General features: G+C 45.3%; 2 protein-coding genes across 4 annotated transcripts in view; both read left to right on the top strand.

The window, feature by feature from the left end:
• Nucleotides 1-7060, top strand: part of LOC123029771 (integrin alpha-5-like) — a 49494-nt gene extending 42434 nt beyond the window's left edge. Inside the window, exons 9-10 of the mRNA XM_044443078.1 lie at nt 1421-1427; nt 7048-7060. The gene's annotated coding sequence lies outside the window, so the exon portion shown is untranslated. The remainder of the gene's footprint in view (nt 1-1420; nt 1428-7047) is intronic.
• Nucleotides 20-27645, top strand: part of LOC123029770 (integrin alpha-5-like) — a 44199-nt gene continuing 16573 nt past the window's right edge. For 2 of the 3 annotated variants that reach the window (XM_044443077.1, XM_044443074.1), the window contains exons 1-12: nt 20-788; nt 2163-2215; nt 2991-3199; nt 9143-9334; nt 10603-10648; nt 11797-11904; nt 13961-14016; nt 15320-15474; nt 17667-17804; nt 18466-18533; nt 24409-24559; nt 27032-27124. In XM_044443077.1, coding sequence (XP_044299012.1) covers nt 2163-2215; nt 2991-3199; nt 9143-9334; nt 10603-10648; nt 11797-11904; nt 13961-14016; nt 15320-15474; nt 17667-17804; nt 18466-18533; nt 24409-24559; nt 27032-27124 — 1269 coding nt within the window. In that variant the 5' untranslated portion in view covers nt 20-788. Of the gene's footprint in view, nt 789-825; nt 2216-2990; nt 3200-9142; nt 9335-10602; nt 10649-11796; nt 11905-13960; nt 14017-15319; nt 15475-17666; nt 17805-18465; nt 18534-24408; nt 24560-27031; nt 27125-27645 lie in introns of those variants that run through there. The other variant, XM_044443076.1, reaches the window with a different exon arrangement.

Genomic DNA, 27645 nt, shown 5'->3' with positions numbered 1-27645 from the left:
CAGAGGAGGAGAGAAACATGGAGGCCTGAAACTAAACAAATCTGATTTCCCTGTGGCTACGAACGAACCCATGATGTAATGGAGGCTACTTTGACCCATCATTCTTCCCCCCACACCCTAATACGTCACACATCCTCTGTTTCCGCCTGAGACATGCTTTCACTGTGTGATCTTGCAGTGGCCTGTTTGGTAGCTCGCAGAATGATCTAAGAGGAACTGTGGCCACCACTTCTTGGCTAAAGTATGATGTGGCAACTGCACCCCAGGTTTTTTGCAACACAGCACCTGCCAACTCCTTTTCTATGGCCTAAAAGGCATATTCAGCCAGCATGTATCCTTGTGTTCCTGGTTTGGGAAACACAGAAATAATCCTGTGTTAAAACCTTTTACCTCGGGTCCATTCTTTTGCACTCAGTCATGTGGATGGAGGAATGCATATCTCCCTGTAATAAGAGGGGTGATTTATGGTGAATGGAATAAAATGCCTTTAAAATAAAAAGATAAGAAAGAATTGCAGCCTGGCAACACTAGGGTTTGATCACCAGCTTAGCACAGGTATTGGGTCATAGAGGGCTTGGGAGCAAGGACTCTGTGGTTCTCATTCCTCTCCTGCCTGAGTGACATATGTTGGTTTTTTTAGTCGGTGTTTTGTTAGAATTCTGGTGGTTTTCTGTGAGATTTGCATCTGACCAGCCACATCTTTTTTCTCTTCCTTTTTTTGATCCGTCTAGGTTACTATTCTAAATGGAAGTGACATTCGGCATTTGTACAACTTTTCTGGAGAACAGGTGAATGTCTGCCCTGCCGGAACTAGAAGGACTTGGTGCAAGAACTGGCCCGACCACTGAAAATAGCCCAGTTCACTTGAGCTGGAATAATTTTATCTTACCTGGTGTACTAATAAAGTTGCCACCACCAGGCTGTACGTGGCTTATGGATTGAGGTTTATTCCAGCAATCAAGTGTACGGAGACAGAATGAAAGAGGAAATATAGAAGGGTTCCTGTGTTCCCATATGGATCCTTTTTCATTTCCTGCCCCCCTCCCCCACAATCAATTTCAGCTTCTCTAGGGCCTTTAGCTAATACTGTGTCTGGGTCATGATTCTGCAATAGTATAGCAACAGGATAGGATTTGGTATTGAGTGATGTATTCTGGACAAGTTTCTAGCCCTTATGGCTGTGGGGCCAACACAGGAGGTGTGCAAGTAATGCCTGCTAATGTCTCAGAAGAAAGAGTTGTGGATGAGTAAAATGTGCATTAATTTAGGAGCAGGACTGCCATTCTCCATACAGCAGTCTGCTCTTGCCTCTCCCTGGTAAAATCAGAATAGACTATGCAGAAAAGGATGAGTTGTGCCTTTCCTCCCACTCTTTGCATAATTTATACAGGTTCCAGAATCCTTTTCCAGGCACAGTATTTGAATTGCTTTGTGTAGCATTTTAAATTGGTTTTTACATAGACAGCACCCCTACCTTTCAACTCAGCTACTGATGCATGCATAGGGGAATGGGGGGAGGCACCTCCCACTCAGAAAGATTTAGCCCAAGCCATGTGAAGGCAGTAGGGGAGAAGTAGCTGCTAGGCCAGCAGAAAGTGTTTCTGCTAGAGCAGGAATATCTAAAATATCAGTATATTTTAGTTTAAAGCTCTTAACTGCTGGTAACTAAACTTCAGGAGATGCATTTCAGCTTTTTAGAATTGGGGCACAGAGTATTGTATAAAAACTGGAAAACCACCAGACCACTGGTATTTGGGGGAAAGGGACTGTTGCTGCAGGATCAGAGAACTCCAGTGGGCTGGATTGGGTCTCTGGTGGGTCTACACTCTGCCCTAGAACAGCCTTCCCCCAATCTAATGACCTCCTGATGTTTTGGACTACAGCTCTCATCAGTCTCAGCTAGCATTGCCCATGCTCAGGGAATTGTAGGCCAAAGCATTGGGTGGGCACCAGACAGGGAAAGGCTGTCCTAGAGCTCATGATTGATTTGTTTGGGAGGAATCTCTTCCTTTACATTCAGAAACAGTACAGAAGTGCCCAGATACCATGATGAAGAGAATGTATGACTGGCCTTACAGGGGCACCACCCCGTCCAGTCATTCAGGATTCCTGCCCCACCTTGCCATACTTAGCCTTACCTTGCATGTCGCTTCCCTCAACAGATGGCTGCCTATTTTGGGTATGCTGTGGCTGCCACTGATATCAACAGTGATGGGTGAGTTTCAGGAAGGGGCAACCTAATCAACAGTTAATGTGTGTGGGGGGTGGAAGTTAATATGCCTGGGTGTGAGGAGGCTTTGTGAAATGTTCAACAGATGTTGGCTGGGAAGCAGAGCAGAGAGCCATTGGGGAGGCCGAACTGTGCATCTGGGCTAGAGGTGGTCAATCTCAGGATGTCCTGGCCAACTTTTCAACTGTCCCTGAGCAAAAAAGTTAAAAGTCAGCAGAAAATCACTATGTATAAGTAAAACAGACACATTTAGCTTGTTTTTAAGCTTGCATTCAGTATTGGTTTGCCACTGAAATTCAGCAGCAACTACTTTGTCATCATGAATTTTGGGAGCACAGCATACATGTGGCTCACAGGCCATGCATTGCCAACCCTGATTTTTTTTTCTCCCAATTTATATCCTGCCTTTTTCCTACAAAGGGCTCAAGGCAGCTTACATCATTCTCCTCCTCCATCTTATCCCCACAACAACAACCCTATGAGGTAGGTTGGGCTGAGAGTCTGTGACTGGCCCTAAGTTACCCAGTTGGCTCCATGACTGAGCAGGGACTAGAACCCAGATCATCTGAGTCCCAGTCCCATGCTCTTCACCACTACACCACACTGGCTCTCCTTGATTTAGGCCTTGTCATCTATCCCATGTGTGGCCAATGCTGCAATCCCTACAATGAAGCTGTGTGTCTTCTGACTCTAGAGCTGGTGACCTTTGTTTCTTGGCTTCGTCCTTTTATCAGCATCTCAACTTTCCTCTGCTTTGCAGCCTAGATGACCTACTGATTGGAGCCCCTTTGTTTATGGAGAAGACAGAAGATGGCCGTGTTCAGGAGGTGGGCAGGGTGTACATCTTTCTGCAAAAGCTGTATGGCATGGAGCCTGATGCATCAGCGGAACTTACCGGTCATCAAGAGTTTGGCCGCTTTGGCAGTGCAATTGCCCCTCTAGGAGACCTCAACCAGGATGGCTACAATGGTATGAAAGTCCAGCTGAGGGCTGGGTTAAGGCAGGGCAGGGGAAGGGAGGGAAAGAGCAGAATATATTCATGACTGAGTATGCCTGAATGAGCAAGGTGGTGAAGTATTTATATACTTAAGAGTGTGAGCAGGCATTTTCAGAAGTTGTCTGCTTTTGCCAAAGTGATGGATAGAAAGAGAGAGTTCCAAGCATAAAATGTGAATGACCACTTGGACAGTTTCCTCTTGCTGTTATGAAATAGCTGTCCTCCCTCAAACTTTTTGGTTTTCCCAGGAGTATTCACCAAACAATTCATCAGTTCTAGATTTCTTGTATTTCACAGTGAAACAAAGAAGTGGGTGCCAGATCACCATTCCTCTTCAAAACAATGTTAACTCCTCCTCCTCCACAACTAGGGTGCATTGTCTTAGTGTGTTCTGGGTGTGCCTCCACATGAGAAGGAGACAAACTGAGAGCAGCAACCCATGTAAAGAGACAGTAGGGAACCTATCTGGTACATGTTGCATCTTTGCATAGAGCATGCTTGAACAATCCTTGCAAAGGCACTGCAGAACAACCTGACCACTGTTGGAGACAGGATGGCGGAAAAGGCAACCTCAGAGTAAAACCACAGGCAACTGCTTCTGCAAATGCTTTGGGGAAAGGGCTCTTGCTCACTAGAAATGTACATACCTTGCATCTTGAAGACCTTACATTTTATTTCTGTCACTTTTAAGGTTTAAAAGAATTTCAGGTAGTGGGACATGGGCTTGAGACCTTGAACAGATGCCACCCATCATGAAGAGTCTAGTGGGCTAGCGGATGAAGATTGGGAATAGGTACACAGTAGTTTTATCTGTCCAGAATCTTTGCGGAAGGGTTGTAGCTCAGTGGTAAATCACGAAGAAAATCTCAATTTCAATAAGCCTACCTATTTCAGAAAGGGCCTGAGACTGCTTGATAGTCTCTGACAGAAGACTGTCTGCTAGGCTGAAATGGCCTCTAAGAAACCTTTCATTAAGTGAATTTCCCTACAATGCAGTAGTGAGTCCTTGGGACTTAGGCCTGATCTCATGAGTTACTGCTGTGCAACCAAAAGTTTAGCATGGATATAGCTAACCTTTCAATATTTTAACAGTTGTACAGATGAATAAATTTAGGGATGTGTAGCCTTGCAAACCAACACACTGCTGCCCACTCCCTGCACAGTTTTGGTACCTGCTAAAATTCCCTTTTACCTATTTCACCAGTGTGCCATTTAAAGCACTGAATCCCTGGTAAGATCTAGCCTTCCTAAGTTGTAGAGCTGCATATTTGGCATCCCTTTGAGGAAACTGAGCTAGCCAACATAACACCAGCATTGGGGCTGGATTCAGAGCAAAGCAGAGTGAGGACAAATTTAACATGATACCTTCCAAATTTAAAAGGAAGGCAGGCAGATAAGCAGAAAGAGTTCTCCTGATTTTGCTGGAAAGCTTGAGTGTCCCTGCTCTAGGCATTGCGTGCATGTTCAAGATAACCGGAATTAGGTACCCTTTAACGGCTAGCAATTGCAGAAACAAAGTCATGTTTATTCCTCATGCCCTTTCAGTGTATATTTTTGTGCAAGCTAGGGATTCTTATCTACCTTGGTATGCAACTGGGTACAATGATTTTATATGTATGTAGCAGAATGGGGTGGGGAAAATATCCTGTGCATGATTTTGCTGCCATCTTCTGGCCAATATTCCTAGTAGTGCTCACAAAAGATTAGCTTTATCTTTTGACCTCTCTGGGAACAGTTGCTGAAAAACTCTGGTCTCTCTGCCATAGTCCAGAATGACTTTTAAGCAACGCAAAGCAACACAAAACAAAGCCTGTCTTTCAACTGAGAGATTTCCAAAGCAGCTGCTAACAACAACAAACACATAATCCCTACCCACCGACCAACTGATTCTAAAATAGATCCTGGACTGTGCAAAAATGGATAGATTGACTTTTTCATTGAAGGAGAAGGAAGAAACTGACTTCTATCAAACTTGGGACTCTTTTTATTATTGGCTAGAGAAACGGGATTTACATAGATTTAAATATGTTTTTAAGTTATCATAAATAGAAAAAGATGGGTGTGGGGGCTGACCCAGCGGGTCCGATGTTTTTGATGATGGATGTTGTTTTTAGTTTTGTTTTTTAGGATTATAATTTCAAGTAAAACTTATTTAAAAAAACAAACAAGCAAACAATCCAAGTTGTGTCTTGAAGTTGCTGTGGAGTCCAATCTTGAAATTAAGCACAAGAGTTGTGTTTGTGTCTGTGTGTGCATGCATGTGTATGTGATCACTTCAGGACCATTGCTCCAGCTCTAGAGGATTTTGCACTGTGGAAATAAGCTTGTGAAACTTGGTTTTAAGCCAATTGGAAATGAAAGCGGATTTGTTGTTGTTGTTAGTCATGAAGTCATGTCAGACCCATCGTGACCCCATGGACAACATTCCTCCAGGCCTTCCTGTCCTCCACCATCCCCCGGAGTCCACTCAAACTCACACCAACTGCTTCAGTGACTCCATCTAGCCACATCATTCTCGGCCGTCCCCTTCTCCTTTTGCCATCTATTGTTCCGAGCATTAGGCTCTTCCCCAGGAAGTCCTTCCTTCTCATTAAGTGGCCAAGTATTTGAGTTTCATCTTCAGGATCTGGCCTTCTAAAGAGCAGTCCGGGTTGATCTCCTCTAGGACTGACTGGGTTGATTGTCTTGCTGTCCAAGGGGAGACTCCTCCAGCACCATAGTTCAAAGGCCTCAATTTTTCGGCACTCAGCCTTCCTTATGGTCCAGCTTTCACAGCCATACATTGCTACTGGGAAAACCATAGCCTTGACTATACGCACTTTTGTTGGCAGGGTGATGTCTCTGCTTTTTAGTATGCTGTCTAGATTTGCCATAGTTTTCCTCCCCAGGAGCAAGCATCTTTTAAATTCTTGGCTGCAGTCCCCGTCTGCGGTGATCTTGGAGCCCAGGAAAATAAAATCTGTCACTTCCTCCATTTCTTCCCCATCCATTTGCCAGGAAGTGAGAGGACTGGATGCCATGATCTTAGTTTTCTTAATGTTGAGTTTCAAGCGAACTTTTGCACTCTCCTCCTTCACCTGCATCAAGAGACTCTTTAGTTCCTCTTCACTTTCTGCCATGATAGTGGTATCATCTGCACATCTGAGGTTGTTGATATTTCTCCCAGCAATCTTAATTCCAACTGGTGATTCATCTAGCCCCGCCTTTCTCATGATGTGCTCTGCATATAAGTTAAATAGGCAGGGCGACAGTATACAGCCTTGCCAAACTCCTTTCTCAATTTTGAACCAATCAGTGGTTCCGTGTCCAGTTCTCACAGTTGCCTCTTGACCCGCATATAGGTTTCTCAAGAGTCAAATAAGATGGTCAGGTACTCCCATCTCTTTAAGAACTTTCCACAATTTGTTGTGATCCACACAGTCAAAGGCTTTAGCATAGTCAATGAAGCAGAAGTAGATGTTTTTCTGAAACGCCCTAGCTTTCTCCATGATCCAGCGTATGTTGGCAATCTGATCTCTAGTTCCTCTCCCTCTTTGAAATCCTGCCTGTACTTCTGGTAATTCTCAGTCCACATACTGCTGGAGCCTAGCTTGTAGGATTTTGAACATAACTTTGCTAGCATGTGAAATCAGTGCAATGGTGTGGTAGTTTGAACATTCTTTGGCATTGCCCTATTTTGGTATCGGAATGCAAACTGATCTTTTCCAATCCTGTGGCCACTGTTGAGTTTTCCAAATTTGCTGGAATATTGAGTGTAACACTTTTACTGCATTGTCTTTTAAGTTTTTGAATAGCTCAGCTGGAATACTGTCACCTCCACTAGCTTTGTTGTTGCTCAGACTTCCTAAGGCCCATTTGACTTCACATTCCAGGATGTCTGGCTTGAGGTCAGCGACCACCCCATTGTGGTTATCAGGGACGTTAAGCTCTTTCTTGTATAGTTCTTCTGTGTAATCTTGTCACCTCTTCTTAATCTCTTCTGCCTCTGTTAGGTCCCTGCTATTTTGGTCCTTTATCATGCCCATTCATATCTCCAGTTTTCTTGAAGAGATCTCTGCTCCTCCCTATTCTATTGTTTTCTTCTATTTCTTTGCACTGTTCATTTAAGAAGGCATTCTTATCACTTCTGGCTATTCTTTGGAATTCTGCATTCAATTGGGTGTATCTTTCTCCCTTGCCTTTTGCTTCCCTACTTTTTCAGCTATTTGTAAAGCTTCCTCAGACAACCATTTTGCTTTCTTGCATTTCTTTTTCTTTGGGATGGTTTTAGTTGCTACCTCTTGTACCATGTTGCAAACCTCCGTCCATAGTTCTTCAGGGACTCCGTCTATCAGATCTAATTCCTTAAATCTATTTGTCACCTCTACTGTATATTCATCAGGGATATGATTTAGGTCATACCTGAGTGGCCTAGTGGTTTTCCCTACTTTCTTCAATTTAAGGCTGAATTTTGCAACCAGAAGTTCATGATCTGAGCCGCAGTCAGCTCCTGGTCTTGTTTGTACTGACTGTATAGAGCTTCTCCATCTTTTGCTGCAGAGCATATAGTCAATCTGATTTTTGTGTTGACCGTCTGGTGATGTCCATGTGTAGAGTCGTCTCTTGGGTTGTTGGAAAAGAGTGTTTGCTATGACCATCGTATTCTCTTGACAAAATTCTACCGGCCTGTGCCCTGCTTCATTTTGTACTCCAAGGCCAAACCTGCCTGTTATTCCAGTTATCTTTTGGCTTCCTACTTTAGCATTCCAATCCCCCATGATGATAAGGACATAATTTTGGGGTGTTAATTCTAGAAGGTGTTATAGGCCTTCATAGAACCGGTCCACTTCAGCCTCTTCAGTGCCTGTGATTGGGGCATAGACTTGGACTACTGTGATGTTGAATGGTTTGCCTTGGATTCGAACTGAGATCATTCTGTCATTTTGGAGATTGTATCCCAGTACTGCTTTTCCTACTCTTTTATTGACTATGAAGACTACTCCATTTCTTCTGAGGGATCCTTGCCTGATGGTCATCTGAATTAAATTCACCCATTCCTGTCCATTTTAGTTCACTGATTCCTAAGATGTCGATATTCAGTCTTGTCATCTCTTGTTTGACCACATCCAGCTCGCCTTGATTCATGGATCTTACATTCCAGGTTCCTATGAAGTATAGATCTTTACATTATTGGACTCTCCTTTCACCACCAGATACATCTACAACTGAGTGTCCTTTTGGTTTTGACCCAGTTGCTTCATCCTTTCTGGCGCTACTAGTTCTAGCCCTCTGCTCTTCCCCAGTACCATACTGGACACCTTCCAACCTGAGGGGCTCATCTTCCAGCATCATATCTTTTTGCCTTTTGGTACTGTCCATGGGGTTTTCATGGCAAGGACACTGGAGTGGGTTGCCATTTCCTTCTCCAGTGGATCATGTTTTGTCAGAGCTCTCTGCTATGACCTGTCCGTCTTGGGTGGCCCTGCATGGCATAGCCCATAGTTTCATTGAGCTACACAAGCCCCTTCACCACGGCAAGGCAGTGATCCATGAAGGAGGAAAGCAGATTAGTAGTTCTAAACTGTAGTTTGCCTGTTGTATGCCTGGAAGCTTGAACCATGGTGTGCAAGCCATGGTTTCTTATTATGCCTGAATGTAGCTAACAACCATTTTGTAGCACATGCTGCATTTTTTTTCCCTGTGAGAGAAACGATGGCTACATGTTCCTGTAATAGGGAAACATAGTACTGCGTGTTCCTTAAAATCACATGAGAGTCCCACTATAGTATTTCATGATCAACTTTTCTTATATGATGGTTAGCTTGACCTTCCATTTCCTTTTTACCAAACCTTTACTAATTCCAGCTTCCATCCGATCCATGCCCCTGAAATAACCGCACACATCATGATACAGACTTTGCTTTTTGTTCCTACAGATGTGGCTATTGGGGCGCCATTTGGTGGTGAGGCCCAGCAAGGTGTGGTCTACGTGTACAATGGTCAACATGATGGGCTACACCCCAAACCCTCTCAAGTGTTGCAGGGTCAGTGGTCAGCTAGCCAGACCCCTGACTTCTTTGGGTTTGCCTTGCGTGGGAACAAGGACTTGGATGGGAATGGCTACCCAGGTAAGGACAATATATGGCAATAAAGGCTGCTTTTGGAACATTTGATACAGAACAGCCATCACACAGTGCAATTCCACATCTCAAGTTAACCTATAACTCATTAATCCACATATGTTTGCTTTGAGTTCCCATAATTGGCACCCATTGGCTATAGCAGCAAAGAATTATGGAAGTTGCAGTCTCACACATCTGAAGGGTGACAGGGTGGGCAAGTCTGCCGTAGCTTATTTGTCAGAGAACCTGCTTTGCTTGCATACAGTTTCAGATTCAAGTCCCACTACCTCCACTCAAAGCCAGAAGCAAAAGGAGGTCCTGGTGACTCTTAAAATATAAAGGAATGGCAACTTCATTTGCCTGCAATTCCGTGTGAGTGCTCGGTATCCAGATGCAGTTATGTAATGGCTTAAATGAGTCTTAAATGCTGTATATAAGAGAATTTTGCAATAAAAGGTTGCATTGTGAAATGCTCTTATTCAGTCACTTGGCCATGCCTTTCTTTAGGATAATCCATTCCATTCCTTTTTCACCCTGGTTTTCTACTCCCCACATCTCCAAAAAATCAGCATTCTGTGACCAGTGAACATCCTCTGTCCCCCATGGGTAGTTTTTTGGGATCATCCATCCTTAGGATTTTACTCTTTGTACTTCTGCAGACATTGGAGTATCCCCAGGCCTGCTTATACCGCCCATTTGCACCTGGGTAATATTGTTTTGGCCTTCTAAGTGACAGCATTCAGGCCCCAGCATTAGAAAGAGATGTTATTCCTGGAATTGGAACAAATATTGCTTTGGGATAATACCTGGAAATAGCCATACAACTATTGTTTCCCAGCAACTTTTCAAAAGAAACTGTCATACCACTGGCAACAATACTCAAAATAGCTGAGGCTGTAGAGAGTGTAGCATCGCTACAGAGAATGTACGTAATCCTGACAAGACTCAAATGTATTCTCTGTCTTAAACACATAGTTGTTGTTTCATCATTCATCTTAGGGAGCTGAATGACCTGCTCAGTAAAAGTCAGCTTCAGAAGGATGATTGGTAGAGGAGACTGCCTCTGGGTATGTGTTGAGTGATTTTTCTCCATAATCACTGAAAAACCATAGTCATCTAGAATTCACCTACAGGCCTAAATCTATGAGATATCCAGACGCATAAGCTGATTTTTCCCCCCTTTGGAAACTAACCCCATGAATTTGTATCCGAATCCACAGTGCAATATTTGCCTGTTAAAGGCCTAACAGACTGTTCCTTTCTTTCTCCTTCAGATCTGATTGTGGGGGCCTTTGGAGTGGACACAGCCATGGTTTACAGGTAGATACTAAGTGGGGATATAGGCAAATCATCTTCCCCAGATTTGGGAGAGGAGAACTTGGATTCAGAATAGCAGATAAAATGGCAAGCCCATCACCAGTCTCTCTCTCTCTCTCTCTCTCTCTCTCTCTCTCTCTCTCTCTGGGAGTGAGTGAGTGAGTGAGTGAGAGAGAGAGAGAGAGAGAGAGAGAGAGAGAGAGAGAGACGCACAGTCACTATTTCAATACTTGAGACATATTACACTCACTTGATAAAATCATGAAATCATGCTTACTTGATGGAAGGCAGCATAGCTCACTCCCTTCTGGATTATCTTGGAAATATCATGAGACAAGAGGGTGGTGACTCATGACTTAGACCATTCACTGGACCAGTTTCCATGTGCCAAAAAATACAGAAAAGCCCTGTCCATTCTCATGTAAATAATTGTGAATCTAGGCTATTACTCTTAGAGCCATCCATGTTATCTGCCATTTTGTGTTTCCAGAGGTTCTCAGAAGAGGCTGGAACTGTGACTGCTTTGACCCATCCAGGCTAGCTGACCTTGGAAGCCTTCTTCCAAGGGCTGATTATGTCTGGGCAGGCCACTGACTTTCCCACCATTGTTGGCTCTGAAGAGCATGGCAATTTGGTGAAGGATGAGAACATTTAAGTCAGTGTTTCTAGATACTGAATATTCTCCAGCACTGACCTTTTACTAGTGCTAATGACATTGTGTTAGCAGAAACCAATGTTGGTGCAATATAAAGAATCAGGCATAGGGTGGGCATTGTCCGAGGAAAAAACCAACCCACGAGAGCAGCCAGTATTGCTCTCTGGAGACCTCACCACAAGCCCAAATGCCTCACAAGCCCAATCCCAGAGTGAGGCTTTCTGCCAGCATTGAATGCTACTCCAGGATTCTCTCTCCCTAGGATTACAGATAGTGAGCCACTGGAACCTTGCAGATGAAAACAAGTGTGGCGAGTCTGTTGTATCAATGGGACTTGAAAGGGCATGGAGGCTGTATGGGCCAGCGGGCTGCCCTGCCTTGATCTCACCTCATCTACATGAAGTAGGCCAACCAAGTCCTGCTCTTTCCAGGGCAACCTAGGTGCTTGCGTCTAAGGGTATTTCTCTCATGACCTGTCTTGTGTCTCTCTCTGCAGGGGTCGCCCCATTGTTCATGCCAGTGCCACCCTCAGCATCTTTCCCTCCATGTTTAACCCTGAGGAGCGGGCGTGCACCCTGGAGGGCTCAGGGACCCCTGTTGCGTGGTGAGTGATGTTGGAAGGCACAGCTGTGCAACATGCTGTTATCCTAGACATTATTCTTTGTTGGCCCTTTTTCTAAGCTCCCACAGACCTTGTGATTCCAAACATTCCTGGAGGGTAGGCCTTGCCAGCTAAACTATTTCTAGGTACTGGTCTTCCACATTAGGGACCAGGTTGGCAATCCTGAAGGAAAATTACCCACTTTTTTTTAGTTTTATCCCATTGGAGAGTGAAAAGATGGTAAGTGGACAAACCCTAGCTGAGCTGTGAGTCTTATAGCCATCTGAGATCAGTTCTGGGGCTTACTTTCCAGTCTCCAAGTGGGTTGTGAGGAAGGAGGGCTCCTACAGGTAAACCTTTAGCATCATTTTTTAAACCCTGAAGTACATTTTCTTTGGCACATGATCTTGGGTGTATATAAGCAAATACACCCAAATGGGTTTGGGAAATGTTTAAGTAGCAAAAAGGTGGGTATCTGCCCTTTAAAAATGTTAGTGGGTTAGTGGGAAGCAGTGCTGAGAGCCAGAAGGGAGCCCCATAGTACTGATCATAACCAGCTCTAAAGTCACCTGGATACTTCTGGCCATGTGGAGTCTCATTTACAGGCTCCTGCATGAGCCACTCTTCTGATTCAAGGGTGCTAAACCTTTCAGACAGGACTGAATTCAGTTTCTGAGACACTCTTGAGAAGTGTTCAGTCAGTCATGACTTTCTTCCGGACACTCCATTCTGTTCTCTTTCCATCTGGTTCTAGTGGTGAGTGGGACCAAAGGCAAACAGGTGGAGCCAAAATACTAAAAATTCCAGTATGTTTTAGCTCAATTCTCTTGCTGCCTGGAGAGGCATCCTTAGCAGAGGTATTTTAATCTTTTAGAGTGAAAGAAGAACTGTGCAGAGGCTGGGAATTCACGAAGCAATTGGCTCTTGGTGGAAAGGGACCCTAGCCATCTGGGCCTTGTGGAAAACCAGATTTGGCCAGGGGACCTGCTGCTTGACATCCCTGACTTGGTTGCATATCATATGACTCCTTTTCATGTTGGCCCATGCACTTTATAAGGAACTAGAGGCAGGTGCAGTATTTTATGGCAGCAATGGAATAAGTGATTGCATGGAGTCCAGTTTCAGTGGCTCTTCATGTGATAGAAAATAACATGTAAACCAGCCATGTGTAAGAGGTGAAGCAGAGCCCTCTAGCCATGACAAAGTGGGAAGGGGTTATTTATAAATGGAGTTTATCAGTTGCTGAGCAACAGGGGGAAAGAGGAGGGCCTGTTTGGCTGCTTGCCCAATCTCTCAATGAATTGGGTGATTGTAGCAATCTAGTGACCCAGCTGGGACTGCATGGTTAGGCAGAAAGGCTGAGTCAGCCAGACAGCATCCTGCCTATCCATCCTGTCTGCCCCACTGATCAGATGTCACCATTCTCCTTTCCCCACAGCTGCAGCAGAGACTTTGCCAGGTAGCCTTCATTTCCTACCCAGAGCTGCCAGGTTTGCTGTTTTCTAGAGCTGTCTTTTGCATTTCAGTGTGTGCAGTCTGAGAATAGCTTGTCCTGGCCCCAGGAATGCTGTCTGGTGACCTTCTTCCTGATTATCATGGGTAGAACCTGATGCCTCTTTCCCACAAGGGGCTGCCCCTGGAAAGTTTGGCATTCCTCCTTGTCAATTCAAGAGGGAGTCCTTTTTTTTCCAGGGATGTTGGGGAAATGTGATGTTAAATCATTCCAGTTTTTTTCCAATGCTTTTTCATCTCTACTTTGGCCTGATCCAGCATGTTCATCCTTCCTGTAACTGCTTTGTGAAGCTCTGTCAGAACTCTGATTGTCCAAAGGGGGCAGTACTCTGAGATTACCTGGCATATGTGGAACCTTCTTTCTGTCTTGTCCATGTGCTTCACAGGAATTACTGCATCCCTACACCGCTCTTTGAGGCAGGCTCTGCAAGGGAGGATTTGAACCTGGGGCATTCCCATTCAAACTGAACCCTGTCCCTGTGATGGTCTCATTGCCTTTTTCGAGTTACAGTGGCTCATTCTTCCTCCTTTTCTTTCATGTCAACAGCATCAACCTGAGCTTCTGTCTGAATGCATCTGGAAAGCATGTGCCTGACTCCATTGGTGAGTAATTGGGCCAGCAGGAAGGGGATGTGGGATGTGTGGCCAAAGCCCTGCCCCCTGGGAAAGGCCAGGGGCAAGGGAAGGCTCCCTTGGGTCCATAAAAGCTTCTGTTGCTAACCATAAATACAGACTTTGCAAACTAACATGAAGATTGAGCTGTACCCCTTAGCCTAGATGATGAGGAAGAAGCCATTCATACATATAACTTGGTTCTTGTCACAAGTAGTTCTGTTTATATGGGATGCTTGTAATAAAAAGCCTTAGATAAATTCTCCTTGCTTTTATCCAGACCCTGCCCCAGCTAATAATGATGTGGCTGATAATAAAGTGGGGTTATAGCTCAGTTTTCAAGAGGACATGCAAAGACTGAATTTTATATTGACATTGTAATAACATATAGTAATGTTGCTTTGAAGTTTTCTTTTTGAAGACAAAGATGTTATGTTCTATTGTTGCAAACTGTTTCAGGCATACTGTTTTAATATGGCAGGATGAAATTCTAATAAAATATTCTAAGCAGTTCAGTCAACTCCATTTCTAATGGGTTTATATATTTCAATTTCTGGCTCCCTGTAAACATTTGGTATCTGCAGTTTTCCTTTTCCTTTAAGCAATTTTAAAAAAACTCAGGCAATACAAAGCAGGATCACACATCACAGTACAAGAAGATCACTAAAGGAATAAGGACACTCACTGATTATGAACCTTAGCATTTTGTGTTGAGTTTTGGATAATCCTTCCTCTCCCTCCTTGTGTACAAACTGATTTTGTGAAATTTGTGTCATAATCATTTTATCTGCATGCTGTTTTTCCATGGCAAAACCATGCTTATAATAACAATCAGCAATATCAAAAAATATATAGGAAAATATGGCAACATTTCTACCTACATAACAGTTATGACAGGATGGAAAAATTATATTCAAAAAACCCCTCACATGGATATATTTGCACCAGGATTAAACAATCCAATAATCATTATCTTAAGGTCAAAGAAATAAATAATCCCTCAGAACAAAAGTGATTGTAGGGGCATTAACAAGACTGGAGAAGCAGGGACCATGCATTGCAGAACTCAAATCTAGGTGATCTTGGCTTTGGATTCTCTGTAATTCCAAAGGGACCTGGGTATGGAACCCTGTTCCTATCCTGTCCTGCTAATTAGACATGAATCCCTTAACATATATAGTGGGTGCTTAATGTCGGTTCTGCTACTGGTTTGTGAATTCTGCTGGGCTGGGTTCTGGAGCAAAGCGTTCTTGCCTCTCAGCTAGTGCCATCTACTTCTGTATGACCTAAGCAGGATTCACCGTGGAGCTGCACCTTGACCACCTGAAGCACAAAGAATCAATGAAGCGAGCACTCTTTCTACATTCCCAGCAGCCCCGACTGGTCCAGAATCTCCAGGTCCGAAATGGTGCCAACACTGAGTGCCGTGAGATGAAGATCTACCTCAAGGTGAGTGGCAGACTGTGTTGGGGTGCCCTGTGTCATCTCTTGAGGAACATCTACTTTGCCACAGTAAGAAAGGTTGCAGGAGACACTGATTTTATTTTTGCACTTTATCTCAAATGGAGCAATTCTTTCCTGTTTGGAAAGTATTTGGAAAATGGGTCCCTTGTGAGTCCTCCTTCAGTGCCTTGTGGTGTTCTGCAAGAGGACTGAAAGACATCTTGATTCATGAGGAATGTGGGATGTGATCCAAAGGGCTTCAGCAGATCTATAGGACGCCTGTTAATAATGAAAACCTGAGTAATGAAAGCAAAGTTAGACATTTAATTTAAAAAACCCTAAACAGAGTGGAGGAGTTGTTACAGAGACAGACAAGGACTGGGGAGACCTAGGTTCAAATTCCCATTCAGCCATAAGGTTCACTGGGTGACAGTGAGTTAATCACTGTCTCTCAGCCTGAGGGTTGCTGTGCCAAATGGAATAGGGAGAGAGCCACACATTTCCCCAGGAGTGCCTTCAAGGCAGGATAGGTTAAAGAGCAATCACTGTTGCATCATCCCTGTGCACCACTTTTTAAAGAGGAGCAGCAAGAAGGAAAGGGCATTGGCTTAGTGGAGTTGCTCCTGGCTTCTCCAGGTGACCTGGGAAAAAACTCCTGCCGGTTAGTGCCAACTGTACTGGGCCAGATAGATCAAGGGTCTGAGTGAGGATAAGACAGCCTCCTCTATTCACAAGAAAAATCCCTGCAACATACAATTTATAATATAATTTCTCTTTAAAAGTCCAGTAATATATTAAACTCTTAGCACACAGTTGGCATTACATTATATAAGTTATAATACTGCTATAGCAGGGATGCGACTGATATGCAGCTGTTTTGCAGCCTGCATGTTTTTCCTGAGAAAGCAGAGTGCAGGGACTGGACCTGCCTCTTCCAAAATACAGCATTCTGAGGTGGAGGTTTCAGACTCCATGTCAGGTCTGGTATGCAGGAAGCAAGTTGCTATGGGGAGAGCTCCAGGAACAGGAGGCCCTTGTGTGATGCTAAAGCACCAGAGGCAAAAGCGAGTTCAAATACAGGCAGAGGTCAGATACTGGTAAGACAAAGCAGGGACAGAGATCCAGCTTGGCATGGCAGGTCCACAGGTTAAGGCAGAGTCAGGAACAAACAAAATCAGAAACTTAACAAGGCATGGCAGGTCCAGAAGCAAAGGCAAGGTCCACAGCTACACAGAGGTCAAATACCGGGCAAGGTGAAGAGCAGCCAGAAGTGAAGCAAGGTCAGAGAGAACAAAGAACAGGTACCTGGCACAGCAGGTTCAGGTCAAAGGCAGGAGTCATAGCACAGTCCAAGGCGAGGCAAAACTGGAAGCAAGACCAGGAGCACAGTGTAGCTACCACAAAGGCTTGTGCTGGTGTGACCAAGTTGAGCAGTCCAAGGCAGCCTTTTATAATGCTTTCCATAGTTCCCAGCAGTGCTGTGTGATTATAGAGGTTCCAATCCTTGCCAGGATTTACAGGTACACTTCTTGCAGAGACTTACAGGTTAAAATGTGCTGCTCATCAGCAGGAGGGCTTCAGATCCTGACACTCTGGATTTGAACTGGAAGAAAGGGCAGGATCAAAATACTTAGCTGAAATGCTAAGGTTAACAAGTGGGGAGATCAGCTAAGTGGCTCTGCCTCTGGTTTGGGGTTTAACAGGGAGGAACATAGTAGAACAGGGAGGGTCAGAGAGGGAGGGGTATGACTTTATCAGCCCAGTGATGTGAATTCAAACAGGTGGACCAATTAGGTAATGCCTGACATTCCTGCTGTCTGGTGCATAAGCAGTGTGAATTTCCCTGAGGGTGGAGCCCCCTCTATTTGGAGAGGAAGGGAAGAAAGAGAATATTCTCTTGCTATGAGCAAGAACTAACTCCACAGTTAGAGGTTCTTAACTCAGTAGAGGCCTCTTGCTAACAACCTGTATATTACTCTCTTTTTATCACAAGACTAGTCCTGGCTAGCCAGTTTAAAGATTGTCATGAGAAGCCTCTGCTTCTGGTCTGTTGGGAAGGAAAAAGAAGAGAGGCTGGGGGAAAGCGCTGCTGGCTCATGATGCAGACGCACCCTGATGACCCTATATTGTAATGTGCATTTCTTTACAGCATGGACTTAATGCTCTTCCCACTATCTTCAATCTCTCCCTCCCTCCAGGGTGAGTCAGAATTCCGTGACAAGCTCTCCCCCATCCACCTATCACTCAATTTCTCACTGGATCCAGAGGCTTCGCCAGACACACACGGTCTGCAACCCATCCTCAGCTACCTCACACAGAACCGCATTGAACAGAAGGTATACTAGAGTGGTAGATTGCTTAGGTCCAGGTTATCGCCTTCCCCTATATGTACCTACCCCAGACCCTGAAGTCCTCTTTGGGAGTCTTTCTCCAAGAGCAATGGGTTGTTTTGTCCCTCCACCACCACCACTTATAATATTTTCTTTGCTTTGCCTTCTCTGAGGAATCAGAGAATGCTTTAGTCAGTGACAGGATTTCAATGGACATCGTTTACAAAAATAGGAAGGAATATGCCTCTTGCAGGATGGGTTTTACTTGCATCAAAAATCTGCCTGTGTGCTTTATCTGTGACTGGACAGGAGTCTCCTGGGGCCATTGACATCCTGTGCTTGTGAGCCTTGTCACAGAGGATGTGTGTGGCTTGACTTGCTTGCCTGAGCTGTGGGAGTTCCCTTGCCCAGCGTTGGTGCACTTGCTTTTGCCAGGCTGCGGAATGGATTTCTGTGATTCTGGAAGATGGGGCACCTAATGCGTAAATTAGGGTCATACTAAGCCTGGCTTTCTTTTTTTCCCCATTTTTGTTGACATTCTATCCCTTAAAGTTATATATCATCACCTGCCCAGCACCTTTCAGAGTACTCAGGAAGTGAATCCTCCTAGCCCAGGTGAACTGCCAATGTTCTGATGATCTCATAACAAGCCCGCTTTGCCTTCCAGGCTCAGATCCAGCTTGACTGTGGAGAAGACAATGTCTGTGTCCCTGATCTCCAGCTTGAGGTCTCTGGGTAAGGCTCTGCCTGCTCAGCCACAAACAGGGACGACGCCAAGCTACTGCATGCTCACCCCCCCCCCACCCGTTTTGCATCCCTTTGTGCATGTGATCACCAGACATTGCCCTTGTGGAGTTGAAAGGAGATGTACCATCAACATCCCTGCCAGCAGTGCTGATCTTGCTCCCTCCAGTAGTCCACTCACTGCCCGGTGAAGTCTTCCTTCTAATCCACGCATCTGTATTCTGTGCATGTGTGTGTCTGTGTCTTTGTACATGCATGTATTCCTCTGGCACTGGGGACTGTGGGGCAGTGATCTCCCTTTTGGTCACTGGTGGATGAAAATGTAAGATTGTGGGATAGCTGATGGACAAAACGGAGCTCTGTTGGTAACAGTACCCGCACCTCCATTGTTCATAGGCCCTTCTCTGTGTCTCCCATTGATGAACATAGGTTGTGAGCCGCCTGGACAGCATTACAGCACTTTGCATGTTGTGTCAGCACCTCAGACACTGTTGCCAGTATCTGTAAACACACAGAAGTAAGCTAAGGAATATAGTAATGAAGACTTATCTAGCACAGCATCCTCCAGATGCTTTAGACTGCAACTTCTCCCTGCCCGAGCTAGCTTTAGAGTTGTGTGAAACATCTGCATGGTGCCTCATCGGAGATGGCTGGGCTAATGTAAGGGAAAAAGCTAAGTCAAAAGATAAGCTACGTCAAAAAAAATAAGCTATGTCAAAGGAATAAGCTGCATCAGAGGAGTTGCATAAAAGAAGTAAGCTGTGACACTAACTAGACTGGGGAAGAGTTATGCCCACCAGTCCATCATAAACAAACTCTTCACATCTGAACCTGCTGGCAGTCAAGTGGGGAAAGACCAGCACTCAGTGATATGTTTCCCATGCAAAAGGTCCTGGCATATCCAAGGGCTGGGGAAGACTCTTATTGGGAACCTTGGAAAGCTGCTGCCAATCCATTTAATCCAGGGTAGACAACAGGCACATTTGCAATCTTTTTCCAGGCCTAGAGGCACAACTATAATTTTGCCTGGTATTGTCTCTAATCTCTGTTTCATCTTGCCCCCTCCCTCCCTGTATTTCCTCCTCTCCTACTTGTCATGTCTGCCAACAGCTGCCCACTTGCTTCTGCCTCTGTGCCCCCACCTGCTTGTTTCTTCTTACCACTGTACTCACCTCAGGAGCAAGGAAGTGGGAAATCCATCAACTTCCTGCACTTTTGCTCTTGAGCTGAGTACATGGTAGAAGAAAGTGGTAGCAGAAATGGCACTGGAGAGAACAAGTGCCCTGGGGGCTGCCCCCAGCAGTCCTGAAAGGGTGCAGGGCTACCAGTGAGTGAGTACAGGTCTACTTTCTATGATTTAAGGATTCCGCAAATTCTGCAAAAATTCTGCAAAAATGGGAGGTTTAGCAAGATTCTAGCTTCAGGGTGTAGGGAGTTCAAATTTCAATACAGGGGAGGAACACTATTAAGTCATAAGAGTTCTGACTATCAGATGACTCGTAGATTGAATGAATAAATTGAACAAATGAATAAATGAGCAAACTCCAAATGCCCAGTACTTGAAATTATTTGAGATATGGTGGGAAGAAAGCAGAGGCTTCTAAAAGCATTTATTGGGGTTCTTTGCTGTTTGGTGTGAGGAGACATCCACAGTGCACCCATTTACCCAGGAGAAGGTAGGAAATGTGACCAGCCTTGTTCCTTCCAGTTTGTTTCTGCTTTTGCCCAAGAGTCCCTGCTCTCTCCCCTTCCCTCCCTCCCTCACTCACTCCTTCCCTCTCTCTGCAGTTCTCTGTAGGCCTCATTCTTAGACCTGGATTCACTTTCTTTTCTTTGGACTTGTGGAGTTGCTCATTCTACTGCCTATTCTTTTTTTTCCCTCTCAAGCCCTGATTTGTCATCTACTTCTCACTACTCTGCTGCTCTTGGTGATGTCCCCAGTGGGTAAGAAGGCTGCCAGATCTGCAGAGGAAGGCAAAATTGGTGACCTGTGTCCAAGTTTTAAAAAAAATGAAAAAGAGCCACAGTGTCCACTGAAACAGGCAAGGTGTTGTGCCACAATCCTTAACAGGCCACGTACTGCAGAAAAAGCAGCAGTGTGTGGCTGGAGACGTTTGTCTGCCAAAGCTCAGCCATGCCTGCATTGTAAGGCTAAGCCTTGGTGGGTATCTCTGGCAAGCTGTAAGTGGTTAACCATTTTGGTATCCACAGTAAAAGGATTGTGGGGAGAGGTTGGACTAGGTATGTTCCATATTCAGAGGTATGCCTCAATCTAAAATTCACCAAATTCCCACTCAAAGTGCAATTATTAAAGGCACTGCAAAGTCTTTGGCACATCTCAGAGGGGAGTAGCAGTTTGACCCTTTCCTAAGCCCCCAGATCCTTGGGACAGAGGGTTAATATGCTCTCCCATGGGGACTCCAGAGGGAAAAAACAAAGAATTTGCTATTTCTGAAAAATGCCCCCTTCTCAACAAAAGATCCTTCCTGCCTTCGGATTTGATGAACCACTTACTCTCCAAGAGGTGCCCAGTGAAGCACAAAAGGAGGAATGCGTCTCCAGGCTTGGCTGGGGCAATGTGCAGGGGGTTGGCTGCTGCCCCCTTGCAGCAAGCATTCCCGTGGGTATTGCTACAGCTAGGAAGGGAAGTTGCTTAATTGCAGTATAAAAATATGAAATAAAAATAATGGACAGGCATGGGAAACCTGGTGGAATGTGGTGGTTGGAGTGAACTACCCATGATGCCCGAAATAGTCTGTCAAGCCCATTGTGAGTGCTTTGTGGGTTCAGCCAACCCATAATGGTAAATCGCCAAGGTAGGTTGCTGTTATGTGCAAACTCACCCAATGTGGCAATGGCCAAAGCCCACATCCATCACTGGGGGCGCCATATCACACCCTTGATGAAAGAGGCAGTAACACTACTCAGCTGCGTTGAGAGCACCAAAGTGTCCATAGCAGCCCAAGGCATCTCTCCCCCGCAACAGCAGAGGCCATCAGTACCCTGCGCTCAGTGTGGCCAGAGGCACTGTCTCCTGATGGGAGAGAAGACTCCACAGCTCTTACCAGTGCAAGATCAAGTAAATAAAAAGAAAGTAAGAAGACAGCAAGAGGACAACAATGTTGTCATGGGAGCTAGGTTCTTCTGACACACCTGTGGATACCATGGAGCCAAAGTCCTCTCCGCATCCCACACACAGTCCTCCCTCTGAAGCTTCTCACAACGGGAGAGGCACGCCAGGGAGTTATGGACCAGATCACATCCAGGGATTTACCCACATGCACACTTTCCACCACTTCTGCCTTTCACTAGATAGGCCACTGGATTGTCCGAGCAGTAGCAGGTAGCACGGGAGCACCTGCAGAGCTCTTGACACCTTTTGGCTGCCACACCAAGAGAAAAAAACAAGATGGAGAGCAAGGCAAACAGCAGTGGTGTGAAGGGAGCTTATAGTCTGAGTGGCAACTGCACCAGTCTCTTCCTCCTCCACACACCCATGCCCTATGGGCAAGCCCACCATGTGGATGGATGTGTGTGGATTCCACATACATCTCTGCCTTTGGCATCAGGTTTGTGAGGCAGCTTAGGGGTCCTCTCTCCCACATCCTTCTCCAATGCAGCCTTGGTGAAAAGCAAAGCCTTTTAAAGGCTGCTGTGCAAAAGAAGGCCATTGCCCAAGAATGCCCTTTCCAGGGATGCCTTTCCTAGGAGTGGATCAAGAGGGAGGTCACTTTTCAGAAAGCACAGCCTTGCCCCACTTCTGCTTCAGAGGAAGGGAGCACAACAGGGACTCTGCAGTGTCACAGACCTAGTTTCCTCACTTCCCCAGGCAGGACCAAGGAGCTCGGGCTCAGAGGGCGCATGCTCCTCAGCTGGAAGAGGCCACCCAAGGGCCTCTGGCCTCTGAATTGTTTAGTTACACAATGGTTCCAGGGACAGATGCAACACCCCAATCCAGGCTGGCTGCATCTAGCCACCTGACTGCTAAACCCTTTAGTCGCCTCTCATCAAGATAGGGGAGTGACTAGCATTACATACTGTATATCTCCCAGAGACACTCGGCCAATAGAATATACAAAGGCACTTGGAAAGCCTTTGATTGCTAGTGTAGGTGTAAGTCCCATGCCTACAGAAAAACTGTCATAAAAGAACTACTCCAGTTAGCTTTGGATGTCTGCCTCAAGACGAATGTGCAACTCCAGCCTTATCAGTCATCTCCAAGCCCTGATATAGAGCCCCAGGCTATCTCCACATCGCAGGATCCAGCTATCTCCACAGCTCATCACAGGAGACCTCCCAGTCCACCAGTTGTGCACCTCTACTTGGAAGCTACAGTTGGTTCACATGGCCTGGCAATGGCACAGTTTGAGCCCTTAAAGGACTACCCTTCACCTCCTGTCTTGAAGAAGGCCTTCTCCTTATGCCAAGAACCCCTACGAAAAGGATTTCCAAGATGGCAACACTCTTAGTGTGAAACTGCATATTTACTAAAGAGACAATATCATCCCATGCCTAGATCCATATATCTTCTGCTTATCCTTTTTACAGAATGTGGGAGCTAGTTATACCTTAATTTTGTCCCAAGCCTTCCTACCCTGCTCATGTGACACAGCATACACTGGACAGCTGTTGGGCATCTCAGATTTGCTTCGAGGGACTGAGGGGCTTGGCTATGCCAGTGCCTACTTTATTCCCTTTCACCCCACTTCCTTGTGCCAAAAGGTCACTTGCATTACATGGGTCAGATGGCTGAGAACCTGCAAATCACAAAAAGATCCCAAGTTGGCCCATGCGAATGCAACTTCACTAGGCTTGCAGCAACCTTAGCTGTCTTTTGCACTAATGCATCCCTGGCCAAAATCTGCAAGGCAGGTGTGTAGTCGTTATACAACACCTTTTTTAAGCACTGTAAGGATGCAGTGCTATGCACGTTCATGCTGGCCGGGGAACACTGGGAGCTGTATGGCTTTTTTTGCCTAAATATGCACAGGATTGCATTGTAAGTGGGTCAAATATGTCTCTGCAGATGCTGCCTTTGGAGGGTGGGTATTGCCACATGGGATAACCTCCGTCCTAGTTCAGATTGCGACATGCCAACGCTTATCTGATGACCAAGCTTGTGCACATCCCACTGGGGATGCCTCCTCACACTAAACAGGGAACAGAAAGTTCTGTTCTCACCCTGATGTTCCATTTTTGTTGTGTAAAGGAAGTACCCACAGCACAACCTACACTTATCAGGCTGAGTGTAACCACACAACAGCTCACTGTGGGACTTTATCTTTTCAGGGAGGATGCCTGTATTTCTGCTTATTTCTAGTAAAATTGACTCCTCAATCATTATCTTTGAGACAAAATGGAAGGCATAAGCTGCAGAGATCAGAACTAAAGCAGACTTTAGCATACTAAAGTTTTTGGGTCACATACTTCCTGCATTTTCTTACATAATGGTGGTTGGGTAATTAACTCTTTGCAAATGTCTCCCTTGCACCAAACTTTCAATGTGAATAGCTAACTTTCCATTTTCCATCAGTTTTACACTTAAGGTATAGCAACCAAAGACAAAACAGACATCCTTTTTATGCAGACAGATTTGTATACCTTATATAAGCATTTTTGTATGTGATTGACACTACAAGAAAACACCTTTGAAAGTGTTTGGTTCATGGGACAGTCCAAGATGGAGTGTCAAAGAGAAACCAAATACCTTTGTGCCCATACACTGGAAGTGGTTTTAAGTTCAAACTGATGTAAGTCTCGTGAGTGAAAATGCCCCTAACCAAGCCATCTGAGACTCCCTGAATGCTAGAGTTGGAGTTGGCTGTCCTGGTGTGGTCTCACTTTTTCTGGTTCTGATCCTTTGCAGGGACCATTCTGTTGTCCACCTGGGAGACAAGAATTCTCTGAATCTTTCCTTCTGTGCACTGAATCGTGGAGAAGGTGGTGCATATGAGGCTGAGCTCCATGTTACCATCCCACCTGAAGCAGATTACAGTGGAGTTCTGCGGAACTATGGGGTAGGTGCGCAGCACAGGTAGCATCCCCTCATTCCCCAACCAAGCAGCCTTTCATCCAACAGCTGGAAAAAGGAGGTTGTGGGCTTAATTCATTTATGGGTGGATTTCTTACATTTATAGACCAGCCAATAACTAGAGTTCTGTCCTCCCCCAAAACAGACATTTTGGCACTGGAACAGACCTTCCCACCCGCAAACAAAACTACTTAATTTCCATGACTCTGAAATTTAGGAAATGTCCCTATGTGATATAGATTCAGAATGTTATTGCTTGCAGCAAAAGAAAAATATTCAGTACTCTTCTATGTTTTTAAATGTTCCTCATTAATTGGGTGGCAGAGTTTAGTTTAAAGAACTAACTTTTAAAAAACTAAACTAAGATTCAAATATTTACAAAAAGCACAGAGTGCATCCTGTTTTAGGGACAGGATCCTACTCCTCTCTCAGGAGGAAATACTTCCTCTTCTGAGAGAGCAACTGTCTGTGACCTGCTCATGTGTCATTTCAAAATAGTTTTTCCATTGGAACTATTTTTATCTCTATGCAGAGTCATGCAGAAGTAACTGACTGAAATGAGCTTTATTTGTCTTGTATCCCACTCTTCCTTCAAGCAGGATCACAGAGTGGCTTACAAATACTGATAATATAAATGCCAGTAAAACCAACAAAAACTTATTGCTGGCACCACAAAGCAGGTAAAACATGGCAATAATCTACTGGTGAAGCACAGAAACCAACCAACCATGAGCCGAACACTTGTGTAAATAAAAGGGCCTTTAACTTGTGTTTTAAAAGAATCATGGAGGCTGGGTGCTAATTGCACCTGTCCTGGGATAGAGAGCAACAAATGGGGCACCACAAAGAATGCCCTATTTTACATCCTCATCCTCTGCTCCTCATTTATGATGGAAGCAATAAACAGGACAACTCCAGCAGACGGAAGGATTCCAGTCAGCTGGTAAAGCAGAGGGCAGATAGTGGTGTTCTAATTATTAAGGAGCTAATATGCTAAGAGCGAGTCCTTACATTTGCTAGCTCACTGGCAGACAACTTGTTGCTTTCAGGGTAGGTGTAATTTCCCTCCTGCCAGCAGCTGGGCAGCAACTTCCTGCCTCACCTGCAGCTCCCAGCCTATCCTAAGGGTTACTAGAGTAAAGTAGCCACTTAACTAGTTGATGAAACCACAGAGTTTCCTTTAATCAGGGGACAACTCTGAACAGTGACAGTCCTGAGGCTTGTGCTGGCACATTCCTGCCTGCCTTCTTCCACTCTCCACAAAGCTCTGTTTCCCAGGGCTGTTGAGATGGAAAGAGAACAGCTGCGGGATTAGTTTCCCTTTCATGACCAGTAGGACAGTGGTAAAAGTTGAAGTGCTGGTGTTCTTTTATTGATAAATTCACCTGAAGTATTCTTATGCTGCTCCTCAGCCAAAGAGGTCTCCCGGAGCAGTTAGCATTTAATCAGTTAAGCAAGACAGTCCCTGCCCACAGGCTTACAGTCTAAGAAGACATGACAGCCAAAGGGAAAAGAATCGGGAAAGAAGGTGGGGGAAATGGATTTTTCAGTACAGCTGCTGGAATGGCCCTCCCCTGCCTCCCAGTCTGCCTGCCTGCTTGCCTGCCAGTGGCAACCACTGAGACAGGAGCTGCGTTCACGAAGGATGTCTTTCATCAGGGCCCTGCTCTGCCTTTCCTCCCCTTCCATTAAGCTTCCTGGAATTTCAGGGTCCGTAGTTTGAAATGTTTCCAGGGAGACTCCAAACATTCAGGCTGCGGTGTTGATCCATCTCGGCAGACCACATTTAGCCATTCTTATCTGTACTAGGTGCAGGTCATTTGAAAACCTGAGATGTCTATTTAAGAGCAGCCCACCCCAAGATGCTCTGCATTACAGCATGGAACAATATATGTTCACTGGAATATTTACCCTTCCCCAGAACACGAGTTACTGTGAGGATTTCAACTCAGCCCAGAGAGAACAGGGAATTCCAAGGGGGTGGGAATGGCAGATGATGTCATTGTCCCCGATCATGAAAAATGTCAGCAGTGCATTCCTACAAGCCCTTGCTTCACTGATTTGTTGTTGTTAGTCACAAAGTCGTGCCCAACCCGTCACAATCCCATGGACAACATTCCTCCAGGGTCTCCTGTCCTCCACCATCCCCCGGAGTCCAGCTAAGCTCTCACCAACTGCCCCAGTGACTCCATCTAGCCACCTCATCCTCTGCCGACCCCTTCTCCTTTTGTGGTCAATTGTTCCCAGCATCAGGGTCTTCTCCAGTGAGGCTTCACTGATAAGGGCCCAATATTTTTTCTTATACTCTGCTTCTTTTCATGGAACTCACCAGGAATCACTTACAGGCAATGCTGGGAAAACTGTTCCACTCAGTACCCCACCCTCTTCATCCTTCCCTTCACAAAATAACAGGTAGCTACCTCTTCCTCTTCTAATCACACTTTCACTTTTCCTCTAGAACCTTTCCAGCCAGAGCTGCAACTATGGCACAGTGAACGATACCAACATGGTTATCTGTGACCTTGGCAATCCAATGAAGGCTGGCATCAGTGTGAGTGTTGGTGCTCCATATTGGGGTGATTGTTTGGGTCAAGCAATATGGGACTTGAAAGAAGCCCCTCTCTGGCACCTGAAGGGTGGTGGGAGAGCCCGGTGTCAACATGAGCGCTGGGGTACCATTGACTCCAGTCAAGGAGAAGGAATTAATACTCAGTAGTTGGGCAGTATTGGTGTATGCAGTGCTTGCTCGTCGTGACAGGATGCTAAGAGAGGAAGTTAGTCGCTCAATACCGAAGTATAGGACTGGTCTCCCCTGACCTCTGAGGTGATGCAAGTTCCACAGTGGTGGCACCAGAAAATAATATTTAGGGTACATAAGCACCAAAGTGAGGTACAGTGGGAAACTTTATATCCTGGACATAATGGGACTCTCTCTTTCTCATTGCTCTCAAATTAGTAGCTTTCTCCTCCCTCTTCCACTGCCATTCCCTGCACCACAACAGCTTAAATTTAAATAATTTACACTCAGTAAAGGTTGCTCTGCTTTGAACTAGATGATGTTGGGCCCACATA

Source organism: Varanus komodoensis, unplaced genomic scaffold (genome assembly GCF_004798865.1).
Source record: "Varanus komodoensis strain SLA01 unplaced genomic scaffold, ASM479886v1 scaffold41, whole genome shotgun sequence".
NCBI lineage: Eukaryota > Metazoa > Chordata > Lepidosauria > Squamata > Varanidae > Varanus > Varanus komodoensis.
Note: the sequence above shows the minus strand (reverse complement) of the source record. Positions and strands in the feature narration are given on the sequence as shown.